The sequence below is a fragment of the Osmerus mordax genome, chromosome 18 (genome assembly GCF_038355195.1).
Source record: "Osmerus mordax isolate fOsmMor3 chromosome 18, fOsmMor3.pri, whole genome shotgun sequence".
Taxonomy (NCBI): domain Eukaryota; kingdom Metazoa; phylum Chordata; class Actinopteri; order Osmeriformes; family Osmeridae; genus Osmerus; species Osmerus mordax.
In genome coordinates, this window is record NC_090067.1 from 10,938,571 (window position 1) to 10,952,733 (window position 14,163).

Here is a 14,163-nt window from a genome sequence, read left to right on the forward strand (position 1 = left end):
CACAGCCACCGAGAAGCCTCAACAAGAAATACGAGAGCATAGGCGGGCAGACGCACACGTTCTTCTTTGTCCCTTACAGGAGAGACGGGAATTATGTGGACGGCGTTTATTAACCTGCTGTTTCGTCCTGGCCACTTCAATTACGCAAGGGCAGTCGCGACTTTGGTAGACGTCAGTGTAGGCATCCCACCTTCGGCAACAATGGGGCATCACCCAAATCGGTGTCGAGCCATTAGGTTAGCAAACGATTTGCGATCTCTTCCTCCGTGCAGCTCCATTAGGGACACGCATGCTCGAGTGCTAATGGAGAGGTAAAATTGCAGGCTATTGATTTAGTTCACCCCCTGCATGGTTTTTCTCTCCCAGGAGTGGCGACAGGGAATGAGCCTCCGGAGCCCTCCCAGCCACCTCACTAACACCCCCTTCAGAGGGAAATAGCCGGGACACCAAGAAGGTCCAGAGGTCACATTCACCATCCCAGAACGAGGTGCCGTGAATAGTCTGGAATGCGTTTTAAACCGCTATTGGCATTATTCAACTCTAAACCGTAAACGGTGCAGTTTCATCACATTTCAAGATGATGTCTGAGCGCACACACACACACACGTTAACAAGCACACATCCCGCACCCACGAGGGGACCGTGACGGTGGAAGACACGGTGCCCAAAGCGAGGGCGCACTAGCAGTCTGTCTTTGTGTATACACTGGATTTAGTAGCTGTGCGCAGAGCAGAGAACCTTTTAACGGCATGACACTTCAAAGATCCTTTCCACTGAACACGACACGTCCTTCGCAAGAGCCTCACAGGCTGGCTCTTCTTTTGACGCCACCATCCTAATTGTCCCCCAGTCTACCTCTCTCTCGGTTGCCAGGTTTGGCCATCCTCTGTGAGGTTGACCTACAGCAGGGGGGGGGGGGGGGCAGAGGAGGCGGATCCAGTGGGGTGTGGGGCTGCTGGACTCAGGTGGCTGAGCTGTTAGGGAATCGGGCTAGTAATCAGAAGGTTGCCGGTTCAAATCCCGGGCGTGCACATGACGCTGTGTCCTTGGGCAAGGCACTTCACCCTACTTGCCTCGGGGGAATGTCCCTGTACTTACTGTAAGTCGCTCTGGATAAGAGCGTCTACTAAATGACTAAATGTAAATGTAATGTAAGGGACTCTCCACTAACAGGTCACCAAACCAGGTAGAGGTCTCACAAGAACACACCTGTGGAGGTCAAGTGTGATACACCCGAGTTTGTAAAAGGAACATATGAACAAGCTGTCACACCGTGTGTGTGTGTGTGTGTGTCAGATTGGAGGGTCTGGCCTTGGTCCCTCACGGCAACAACAATCTCCCGTATGGCCTCGGCCCTAACCACAGATAGGCACACCTCTCCTCACACACTCCCCCTCTCCCTTCTCCCCACCCTCTCTCTCTCTGAGTCACTTCCACTCTCTATGTTCCCCTGTCCTCCCCTCTGCCTAGTTCCCTCTCGGTGCCAGCAGGCAGGGGGGTTGTCATGAATAGTCTTCTACGTTCTTCAACCAATATCAACATTTAAATACAGCACTGGAACTCAGCAAAGTTTGACGCAAAGTGTTTATTAGAATTCAGAGTGACAGAGATTCCCAATAGAACGTGAGCAAGATCCTGGGATCAGACTGAAGTTTTCTCCGGACATTTCACTTTTATAGTCTTCTCCCCATTGTATGGTAATATAGTACTATACTTGTTGGTTACATATACATTATGCAACTGTTCCCTTGTCTTAGGGGATTCAAATTACAGGTACTTTCCTTTATAGACAAATCTCCCAATTTAGGCCCTCTCTGACCTTGAACACCCAGCTGCACTAGGCTCCTGGGCGTAAGGCCACAAATATGTCTCATAAGTTATAGCTTGGGCTTCCCGGTTCTTTATGGAAGCACCCACATATTCTTCTCCCCCACTCAGCCCCTAATTATCCAGATCTTAATATTTTGGGCTTTATTTCTCCTACCATTGTCTAGGGATCACAATAATCAGTCAACAGCTTTGCATCTGGTTTCCAATAATATAGCATTTACTAGAGAAGTGATTACAAGTTTCATTAAATCCATAATCATTACCCATCTTTCATAATTACAACAGTATGATGTTTTTCCCACAACAGGGTGTCTCCAGAGGGTTGCAGGAGCGAACAGCAAACCCTCCAGCCAGGCCAACAGGCAGCTTAGAGAGCTACTACTCAATGTGACAGGCAACGAAAGAGATGTCAGGAGGACACATGACAGAGCCACACGGCCGACTGATGACACACCAGAGCCAGGTGCTATTGTCTGTGAGTGGAGGGCGAGGAGAGAGAGAGAGAGAGAGAGAGAGAGGAGAGGAGAGAGAGAGAGAGAGAGAGAGAGAGAGAGAGAGAGAGAGAGAGAGAGGGAAGGAGAGAGAGAGAGAGAGAGAGAGAGAGAGAGAGAGAGAGGAGAGTGAGAGAGAGAGAGAGAGAGAGAGAAGAGAGAGAAAGAAAGAAAGAAAGAAAAGAAAGAAAGAAAGAAAGAAAGAAAGAAAGAAAGAAAGAAAGAAAGAAAGAAAGAAAGAAAGAAAGAAAAGAAAGAAAGAAAGAAGAAGGAAAGAAAGAAAGGAGATACACTTTTATGGACCACAGAGGTCTGGTTTAGAATTTGAACTGAATTTGATCCAATAGTACATTTAGTAGACACTCTTATCCAGAGCGAATTACAGTAAGCACAGGGACATTCCCCCGAGGCAAGTAGGGTGAAGTGCCTTTCCCAAGGGACACAACGTCATTTGGCACTGCCGGGAATCGAACTGGCAACCTTCAGATACTAGCCTGATTCCCTAACCGCTCAGCCGTCTGACTTATACTAATAGTATAAATATATCATCAATAAACAGACCTCTGGTGGAGCTGCAGTGTCCTTATTCTGGACAGTCTTCACAGCAGACACTAATCTAACAAGGCTTAATGAATGACAGTGCAGTAGGCTGCTAAAACACTTTTCTTCCACCTCATTTACTCTCCACTGTAAGCTCTGTCAGTGCGCTATGACAGTCAGTTTCCAGTCCCTCAACCTCTGGCCCCCAAACTCTCTCTCTCCTTCAGTATCTATGTCAGTGTTGGGTGTAAGCGTTACAGTAGTCAGACTACTTTTGTTAGGTAACGAGTAACTTAACGCTTTACTTATTTAATTAAATGAATCCGTTACTAGTTCCTTGTTCAAACAAGTAACGCGTTACTCAATTTAGTCTTTTGGTCAAAGCCCTCAGCATGTAGCTAAAAGTCTAGGAAAGTTGAGGCTACTTTTCACTAGGTACCGACGAAAATATCTTAATCTGCTAGACAAGTGGATTCCCCTACATTCTTTTGGTGAGCACAGTCTCACGAGCCCAATTTACCTGGCGTCATGGAGCCGACCAGCTAAATAGTTATTCAAGACTTGCATGTACAGTAGATTTAGGTAATGTCACATTAAATGTATTTGAACTCAGTCTTGTGTGATGCGTCGCTGTATCGTTGCAGCGGTTTAGGTTTAGTATTATATTACAGTAAGTAAAATAGTCTGGTTCAGTACATAAGTGAAGTGAACACCATTTGCTACCATATAGGCCCTACCTAGCTATTTCTTAGCTTTGTTTTGCTCCTAGATTCAGACCTAGTCCCAGTAAATTGTAGAGCTAGATAACTACTAGACTTCTGCCTGGCATTTTACTAAATTATTTATTGATTAAAGACTTTCTTGATTCAAGAACTTAATGCAAATATTGTTTTTCATTATGGTGGATTATTACCTTGATCCGTCTTGCTGTATAATGAGGATTGATCATGTTATATGCGAGTGACACTGAATATTCAGTACAATATGCTATTGCTGAGGTCAACCCATTAAATGTGCCTTCTGGGCATAAGAGTGACCAAGGAGAATTGTCTTAGAAATAAAATACTTTTTCTTAATGTATCGCAAAAGTAACTTAACGCCTTACTCTACACTCTACAGCAAGTAATTGGCCCACTTTTTAGGTAATTTAGTACACTTTAAAGTACACTTATAGTGTATTTGAGGTTTACTTTGGAATATTAAAGTAACGTAATTAGTTACTTTATAAGAAATGTAACTAGTAACTGTAATTAGTTACTTTAAAAGTAACGTTACCCAACTCTGGTCTATGTAGCTCTCCATTTGTTTCAAAATCCATCTCCCTCCCCTCTCTCTCTCTCTCTCTCCTCTCTCTCTCTCTCTCTCTCCTCTCTCTCTCTCTCTCTCTCTCTCTCTCTCTCTCTCTCTCTCTCTCTCTCTCTCTCTCTCTCTCTCTCTCTCTCTCTCGTCTCTCTCTCTCTCTCTCTCTCTCTCTCTCTCTCTCCTCTCTCTCTCTCTCTCTCCTCTCTCTCTCTCTCTCTCTCTCTCTCTCTCTCTCTCTCGCTCCTCTCTCTCTCTTTCTCTCTCCCTCAGGTCTGAGAGGTTCTGACAAGAGACCCCCTGACACGTATCAACACAGGAACACAGGCCAGGTATCAGTCTCTCTTTAAGGGAGAGGTTCAAAAATACAATAGGATGGTTTTCATTGCAGGTACTGTGACCTTTCAGTCCGAGTGCTTTCTTTTTATTTTAGAAGGTAAGTGTGTGTCTTTGAGTGTGTGTATATAATAGTAAATGTTGTGCACATGTGTGTGGGCATTTGTGCGTGCGTGTTTGTGTGTTTACTGCAAGGAGTCCTCAAATACTCCACTTATCCTCTGCACGCCTCAAAAGCCATTCTGTCCCCAATGCTCACTCTCCTCAATTCACAATTAACCACACTAAGAATTGACACACACACAGAGACAGAGAGAGAGAGAGAGAGAGAGAGAAGAGAGAGAGAGACGAGAGAGAGAGAGAGAGAGAGACAGAGAGAGACAGAGAGAGAGAGGCACTGGAGGAAGAAAAAAAAAAGTCAATCAAGACGGTGAGGGGGAGAAAGAGCAAGTAGTCAATTAAACAGGTTGCTTGAGCCGAATGAGAGATGATGGTCTCACATAGGAGGAAAGGAGCAGCAGAAGAGAGGAAATGACAGCAGCTATAGAGGATTGTTAATGGAGCAGAATTTATGGACCCCACTGAGGTGTCCTGATAAAAGGAGGCGGTAAACGAACGACAAGCGCCGATGTGCAGTCATGAGCAGGTTAAAAAGGGAGTCAAGTGGCTGAGCGGTTAGGGAATCGGGCTAGTAATCCGAAGGTTGCCAGTTCGATTCCCAGTCATGCCGACTGACGTTGTGTCCTTGGCAAGGCACTTCACCCTACTTGGCCTCTGGGGAATGTCCTGTACTTACTGTAAGTCGCTCTGGATAAGAGCGTCTGCTAAATGACTAAATGTAAAAAGCCACACAAAGTGCTGAGTGGCTTTCTGTATTCCTCCCTCCACCACCTTACCATGTTGCCGTTGCCTCTTTCTCTCCCTCGATCACTCTCCCTCCATTACTCCCTTCGTCATCAATGACACACGTTCGTATGCTGACTGGGAAGGACTACCACGAAAACAAACAGCTCCCAAGTTATTCAACGGCATTCATAATTAAAGTGGCCGGTGTCAGAGGTGAGGCTGGTTGGTGTTTGGGGTTTTCGTGGCCTTTTTGGGGGGGTTGCCACGAGCGTAGAAATTGGAAGGGCTGTCCTTTCAAAACCGTTGACAAGAGGCTTCCATAGGTAGCCTGTCAGACGGAACCTAACCCCAACCAGAAAAGGGGAGATTGAGGGAGAGAGGGGAGTGCGTGTGTTAGGGAGGGAGAGAGAGAGACATCAACATGGTTGCCTGGGTTAAAAGCACTTGGCCTGTGTGAAAGGTTAGACTTAAAGAGCAGTGCACCAATGCACATGCTTCACCCCAACATGGTTTCCACCCGCAGTCTGACAAGAAGTCTATCACAGTGAGTACATTCACTTGATCCGTCTATCCACAGCAGAACTGAAAGGTTAATCAGAATTAATCCATCTTCCAAAGGTTCTAAATTCTAATATACTAAATTCCATCAGATCCATAAATAATGTTAGGTTGAAATAAGTGACAACACAAGACTTGTGGTGGGTTATCTCAACATGCCCTGCAGACATGAATACACAGAGGAGGGATCAACTTAATCTGACGTGAAAACATGTTGAACATATCAGGCCCTCATTTCCTGTGCATTGTTTTGCTGGGGAGACACAAATACACCCACTGAAGTTGGTCGTGTTTTGGTAAAAATGCATTTAACATTGTCCACCCATAGCATAGAACTAGGAAAACTAGGAAGGACAGATTGAAGATTATCTTGGTTGGGAGATATAAAAAAGAAAGAGAAAGAGAAAACAGAAAGAATTCTACCATACTCACTGGACTCATGATCTGTGTAATTTCTTTAAAAGCACAAACAATCCATTATTAAACACAGTAGCGGCACAGCAAGCACTAAAGCCTTCTCTCACACGCAACAACCACGCTGTGTGTTCTGTGGGCACGTGTATGCTGTGTATACATCTATCAGCAATTCCTCAAAGCAACTTGCGTTTACACGGATAAAACCCAGGGACCAGCCACACGCACACACCTCTGCAATGACTTTATAACAACCAGGACCTAGCCATGGATACGGCAAACCTCTTTCAACCCACCATCTCCACTTCTCCTACACTTCCTCCCTTCTCAGACATCAATAATACATTGGCGCTATATTTTCACCCATGGAAACTAATCAATCACCCTGACAGGTCAGTCCTCTGCCAGGCCTGCTCTGCCTGTCTATTAAGCTGAATGCATCTGAGCATGACATGGTGGGACTGTGGATATAATCTGAGCTATAGGCCCAACCAAGACTACTAAACGCCTCTGATCAGGGCTTTGTGGGGCCTGTGCTTGTCACTGCCTAGTACAGGGGGGAGAGGGGGGGGGGAGAGAGGGGGGGGGGGGGCGGGCTGCTTTCATAGCTGGGAAGCCCTGAGAGACCCCCTAGAGGGCCACGTGACCTGCCTAAATGTGGGGTGGGTTGAAATGGGCAGGGGGTCCGAGGTTAAGCACACAGCAAACCTGATCCTGATGAATGCCAGTCATCTAACTCGGTTATGTGACTTCTGTCAGTTCAACCTGGGCTTTGCATGGAGCACAGCCTGGCGCACTCACATGCACACACACACACTCACACAAACACACTCACATGCACACACACATACTCACATGCACACACACACACACACACACATACACACACACATACTCACATGCACACACACACACACACTCACATGCACACACACTCACACGCACAAAACAATGCCCTTCTATAAAAGCCCTCTTTCCCCTGCCAACACAAACTCACATTAACAACATGTCAGAAACCCAGAAGTTCTATACCCTGGCTAAACCCGGTCAGAGACATCATCACTTTACAACAGGTGACACAGAAAACGTGACAACAGACATCTCAGGCTTTTACTGTAAGTGACTGAAGAAGCCATTTTTAACACGACACAATGAAGGTTTAACAGTCCATGCATCGTTTCAAACGGAAGCCCCACCAACGTCAGAGCAGCCCCGTGTCTAGGCAACCGACTGGGTTCGTGAGCAGAGGAATTTGTCACAATCCAGGTGGTGGTGGGGTGAAGGTGGGGGGGGGGGGGGGGGGTCTTGGTTCAATTGTCCGTCTTAGCGAGGCTGTGATTCTCCCTCGGCACGCTGGGAACTGAGCTGTTGACTGAGGCCGCTCAGCCCTCACCCGGGCCGGCCCAGCTCTCCAGTCACAACATCAACAGTCTGGCCCTGATGTGGCCTGAGACCAGGGTGATGAAACCTGAAGGAGCTGCTCTGAATGTTCTCTCTTTCCCGCTCTCTCATTCCCTCTCTCTCCTTCCCCCTATCTCTCTCTCTTTCATTCCCCTCTCCCCTCTCCCCCTCCCTATCTCTCTCTCTTTCATTCCTCTCTCCCTCTCCCTCTCCCCATCTCTCTCTCCGTCACGGTCTGTGTGCAGCTGCCGTCGTAGCGGAGGAGAAGGCTTAGGGGAGAGAGGCTCCTGGACCGGCTGCCAGGGACACTTTGCAGCGTTTCAGCTCCAAGTTACTTTTAAGCACTGAACTCGGATCAGTTTACCACCCATTCGCGATGATCTCAGACATGGAAGGTGCAGCTGTGGAAGTGATTTGGGATCAGTGTGTGGGGGGGGGAAGGGACTCCACGTTCTCGGGCATTGACTGGTTTCGTGTGCAGCTGTTATGGCGGGAAGGAGCTGAAGAGGGGACCTATAGAAATACATAATGGAGGAGGGATACAAGAACTCAGTTCTTACACACACCGCTTTGCGCGCGCACACACACACTTCTACCACATTGAGGCTCTCCAGGAACAAGACATCTGTTCCAGAGGTCTCCCTCCACAGCAAAGGCCTAATTAAATGATCTGTGGACGTTAACACTTTGCTATGATGTTGCTACGCAGCACTGTACAGCTCTGTTCAATTTAATTGAACAGAGCTGCACAGTTAAGCTGTGCTTAATGCAGCTCCCTGATTCAGCGCAGTTTCTTTACCCAGCAGTTTCTCAGCATGCTCAATGCCTCATGTAATTAATCAAAACAAATGCAACCCTCAGGGCTCCACCAAAGGGATAATGCAAGTCTATAGGCAGCCCACAACCGTCAAGCAGATTCATAGCAAAAATACATGAATTCAAAGGAAAAGCAGAACTGCGCTACCTCTAGTGTGTCGTGCTTATTTCTGTGTGTGTGCGCGTGTGTATTTCTGTTTCTGACCGACTGACCAATGGACTGTCAGTCGGTCAGCCCCCTCCACACGGCACAGTCCAACCCTGGCATCTGAAACATGAGCCTGGCACCTCTGACAACCTGCCTGCCGCTCTGAATGAGAAATAACAACAACAGGCTTGCCAACATCCTCTCAGCGCTCACGCACTGGAATACAACAGAGAAAGACATTAGCACAGAACATCAGTAGGGAGGACCAGGAGACAGTTGTTTTCATGAAGAGATAAGCCTTGAGATCATTCTAATGGACTGACTGACCTTCTTCCTGGTCATGCTGCGCTGTGTGGTGCGTTGTCTGGGTATGGTGGGTGGGAAGGGAAGGGGGGGATAGTAAAAGGAGAAGACATCAGGCCCTGTGTGGGTTTCCCTCTGGTATAAACACAGGGTGACACTGGCAGGCAGACAGCTGGGCTTGTCTAAACAACCACAGAGTAGAGCACTGAGCTTGACCAATGTACACACCCACACACACACAATTTCTTCCCACGTTCTTCACTCTGAGCAATGTTTAAGTCTGGACATTGAGTGGTCTATTCCGTGTGAGAGACAAAAGAGGAGCCATCGGTCCACCTTTCCAACAACTGGAGCTCCTCTCTGCTAGCTATTGCCACCAGATTTATGATGTGTCGGTATCCTTGCATGGGGAGACACTGTCAGTAATAGCGCTGATTTAAAACATACAAACGCATGGAAAATATCTTGAAGACATCATCAAAAAGGTATGAATGAGGAAGACTGCTGAGGTGTTTTCTGACCAGAGAGGATTCTGTCACTTTGATCGTTAGATCAACGGCGCTTTGATGCTTCTCAGTCTCAGTGCCTGTGAGAGGTGTTCCTGGCCCAGCACAACCACAGCATGTCCAGCAGCTCTGTGGTTCTAGAGAACAGCGGTCAGTGGTGACAGCAGCGTGTTTGCAGTTACCTCATACTTCTCCAGTGTTTATAAGGGATAAGTAAGGGATTGTATAAGGCTATGTATAGTGTATAGTTTAGAGGGCCTAGGTGCATACTGGCCTTAAAGCTATGCTGGATTTCTGCAAGAGCAAAAGAAAATGGGAAAAGAATATCAACAAGTCTTGACTCACTGTAAGATTGATTGTATGCTAGCAATAGATTACCGTGGTCGATCTGAAATGCAGGTGTGTAAAAAAGAGTTTTTTCCAATAAGTTCTCAATATTATTGCAAAGAAACGAATGCACTTGACAACAAGGCAACGGTAACGTTTTTTCAAGCTGTTCATAAAGTAACTAACAATATGTTAACTTTGCGCACTGCAACACACTGTCAGCTTTGTGTGCAAAGGTGCTCCTTCATGAAAACGTCTGTGAACTCAACTTAAATGACAAATTAAAAAAGCAGGAAGACTGTTGAAACTTGAATATGATGATTTTGAAACGTGTCTGATAAAATGACAATTAGGCCTACTTTTGCTATTCAGGACTAATACAATTGGAAACCAAAACTTAGTGATTTAATCAAACTATGACATGGGAAATTGAATAGGAGCCCCCCTGTAGGGATGATGTATGACAAGCGCATGAACTAATTGCAGAATAAGCAGCGGCACCTGTTTAATTAGGATATTCCTCAGGCAAATGCGTGACGGGTGTTGCCTATTAATCAAAGTTTTTGAACATGTCTGAATTTAATTAAAATACAATGAATTAACCTAAATTCAGTATAGAACATTTATGCGCAAACACATAACACACGGGGGGGGTGCATACAGAACATTTGGACATGTCCTACTCACATGAACGCATGGTAAATGAATGCCCATCCTCTTGGTCTCTCAAGAATGTTGTACATGCAGTTTTGGAACTTTCTGTAGCTCTTGTTAGACGTTGAGGCGTTCGCCCGGGGTCCAGGAGGTCCGGGTAGCGGGGTGCCCAAGAGCCCGGTGCGGTGTGATGGGTGTCCTCGCTCGGGGGTCGATGGCTCGCTTCTTTCCGTGTGGACAGCAGTGAGAGCCACAAACTCTACCCGTCTATCGTCATTTTGAGCAGGGGGAACCAACATTCTAATACCGCCGTTGTTTGAAGGGCTTGCTAACATTTTACCTAAGAAACTCAATCGGGAAGTGTCTTTCACCTTTTTCAACGTGAAGTCATAACTACACTGTGCCTACGATTCGGACACAAAAGTAAATGTCATTCCCGTTGTTGTTAGTCCTTTGATTTGGAAGTTATCTGTAAATCAAGTCACGACCACAAAAGAAACATAATCTATTTTGAAAACGGCGGAACGTTAAAGTGTGCCCTTGTTGAAACATTGTTTAAAAGTTATGCAAAAGTTAATAACGCAGTAATTCCCAGGGTCATTTGAACTTGGAACGTGATGAAACACGTTATTAGCCAACTATCAGGCTAAAAGACAACTACATATAAAGGACACTCCTTGAGAGTTGACAATAACTGTTACCTATGCATATTGCTGCCTCCATAAATTAGCGTCTTTCAATTAGGTTTCTGTGCGAGGTAGCAAAACGCATCCACATGAGCAACCATTGACGGCTTGTGCTCCATAAATTAAACGAAAACCCTACCTTGTCCAAAGACCTAAAAAGCCGGCATCTTTAAAATCGTTTAGTTTTGTCAGCGCGTTTGTATTTTCTTAATTGCTTATCTGAGGTTTCCTGGCTGCGCACGGCATGCCTTCTCGCCTTCGTCTCTCCTTTCCAGTGCGTCTAGCTGGTCCAGCGCTGGCGGACTTTTGTTATTTCAGTGAAGATTACGCCTGTTACTTGTCAGATGGTCTAGCACAGAACGAGAGACAGCTAATCACGCAGCCTCACTTACGACTTCTAATGTTCGGACCGTAGGGATCTCGCCGTAGTACATTGTGGGCACAGGGACACAGGTACAGGGAGTAGACCAGATCACGGATTACGCACTGTGGTACGGGTGCGTGCTGCTTCTTTACAAGGGTCAGAAGTCTTGATCTTCCTGTAAATAACTGCCTGTAAATAACTTCCTGCAAATAACAAACACTAATATTTCAGACAAAGTGTTCGGAATGGAAATAGATGGATGAAATGGAAAAACGAAGACGTGGTGAAGATTGAATCTGCTTTAGACTCGTAGTTTTATATTTCACTGGTAGGCATAATCACTCAAAATGATGAGGTGATGTCAACATAATAATGAATAATTTTACAACCTGGACAAAGACATCTCAGAACTCCCACTCCATTGTACCTTAATGAAAATGTCACTCATGTTTGTCACTGGAGTGCAGTATCCATAGCTACAGGACAGGTGCATTGGGACAGAGGGTGGCCTGACTGACTGGCCAGTCAGTATAGGAATAGAATATGAGTTCTAATTCCACGTATCTGACACACAGGAGAAGTATGGGCCCTTTATGACACACTCCATAGAACACCGCATGTACCCCTGAGCGGGTGTCACCTGTTGGGTGAACCTGTTTGGGAGACTTGGAGAGGGTTTCTGGCTGCTTCTGTGCCACAATCACATGATCACAAAATACCTCAGCAGACGAGAACCAAAACTCTTGGTGCGAGCATAAAGGCAGTGTGCAAGACTGAATGTTTGATGCTCGGTCCTGCGTTTTTGTGGTTTATGGATATAGTCTTAAGGCACGTGCATTGCACTGTGCTGGCTCCCTGGACCTGCAGTCTGTCACAGGTCGCTTGTCTCCCATCATCCTCTGGGACTTCTTACATAACTTTATATCACTCACTGTGAACTCTTTCTCCTCTACTGGACATAGGTAATGTTAAGTAATAATGTCCTACCATGAGCTTTCTGGCCCATTCTGTGTGAGATGGGAGAGATATGTCGGCCCACTCCAGAAGATTCATATCATTCAACAAGTTCGGTAACCCCCTTGTATGTCATGAGGCAGAGAGCACCATCAACACATCACCAACACATTCATCTCCTGGCACCTACCCTCGCTCCCTTCGCTCCCCCCTTCTTTCTCTCTATTCCTGTTCTCTTTCTTTCCCCTCCCGTCACTAAGTCTATTTCTCACGCTGCTCATCCCCCCCCCACACCCCCACCCCACGCCTCAATCTGTCTCCCTCCGTGGTCCCCCAGGCGTCTGCAGGACCACGGAGGGGCTCCTGTTTTCCAGCTGAACGATAGAGAGAGGGGAGGGAGGGAGAGAGGGAGGGTGACAATGGACAGACCTGATCTGGGCTTGCACCGGGGGATTAACATCAAAGTTTCACTGGGAAAAACCCAACTGCACAGCCTCTGAACACAACCCAACGCTGCTCCGCCACTGCCAGAACCACCCTCACCTCTGCCCGGCCCCAGCACCACCCGACCCCAGCCTCACCTCTGCCCGGCCCCAGCACCACCCGGCCCCAGCCTCACCTCTGCCCAGCCCCAGCACCACCCGACCCCAGCCTCACCTCTGCCCGGCCCCAGCACCACCCGACCCCAGCCTCACCTCTGCCCGGCCCCAGCACCACCCCACCCCAGCCTCACCTCTGACCGGCCCCAGCACCACCCGGCCCCAGCCTCACCTCTGGCCACTCGTTGGGGCACCACCACTTCCTTGCTCTGAGACAGCACACAACAGCTGGCCAAGGTCACTGTTTGAAAAGCCCAGCGACAAATAAGGAGGCCATTGGTGGGAGGTTTCCCCTTGCTTCCAGTACACATGGATAAACACACACATTCAACAACACCTTTTTAGTCCTGGTTCTCTCTATTAGGGAGGAATAACTATGGGAGACGGGAGAGGAGTGAGTGGGTCAGGGGGACTGGGCTGCGTGGGCATCCACTCTGACACCCTGCTCTCTGCTCTCCCTGGTTTCCGACCAGCGCTCACTCACGCCCCACAGAGCCCGCTGAGCAGCAGGACTCGACAGCCACTCAGGGACTCTCGGGGAACTTAAAAATACACACATCAGCTCCGGCCCGAACCCTAACCCAACCTTTTATTTCTGCTGCTCACTCAGGGCTTTACTCACGCCACTTAATGGCTTTCCCAGACTGCACTGTTGTTTGGCTTTATTTAATCTTTCTTTTCTTTTTTTCTCCTTCCTCTTACTTAATATGTGCATCCTCTTTAGCCCCCATTTCACAACATGGAAAACATCAGAGAGGAAGGAGGGGAGAAGACGTAAATTACTTTGTTGATCCAGCGGTTGTTGTGTTGTGTCCGTGTTGTGATAGTCTGTTTTTTAGTCCTTAGAGAGCTCAGATAACGCCATCAAATGTGTCTGAGATTAATCTTTTTAGCAACGATTCATAGTTTTGTACTAAAAACTAGTGGAGTAAAAGTTGTTTTTGATCTTGTTTTTTAACAAAACTGCACTAACTGAACTAAATGAAAGGTAGGTCTGTTATGTTCTCTGAACCAGGAAGCTAAAGAGGGAAATGTAGGGACTACATCTATCCAGTCCATTCATAACCAATGAAAAGAGCTTTTGAACCTTG

General features: G+C 46.9%; 1 protein-coding gene across 1 annotated transcript in view; it reads right to left on the reverse strand.

Annotated features, from left to right (window-relative positions):
- Positions 1-10,942, reverse strand: part of LOC136961912 (potassium voltage-gated channel subfamily KQT member 4) — a 35,820-nt gene extending 24,878 nt beyond the window's left edge. The window contains exon 1 of the mRNA XM_067255410.1: positions 10,503-10,942. Within this exon, the coding sequence (XP_067111511.1) occupies positions 10,503-10,804 (302 nt within the window). The 5' untranslated portion in view covers positions 10,805-10,942. The remainder of the gene's footprint in view (positions 1-10,502) is intronic.
- Positions 10,943-14,163: the final 3,221 nt, after the last annotated feature.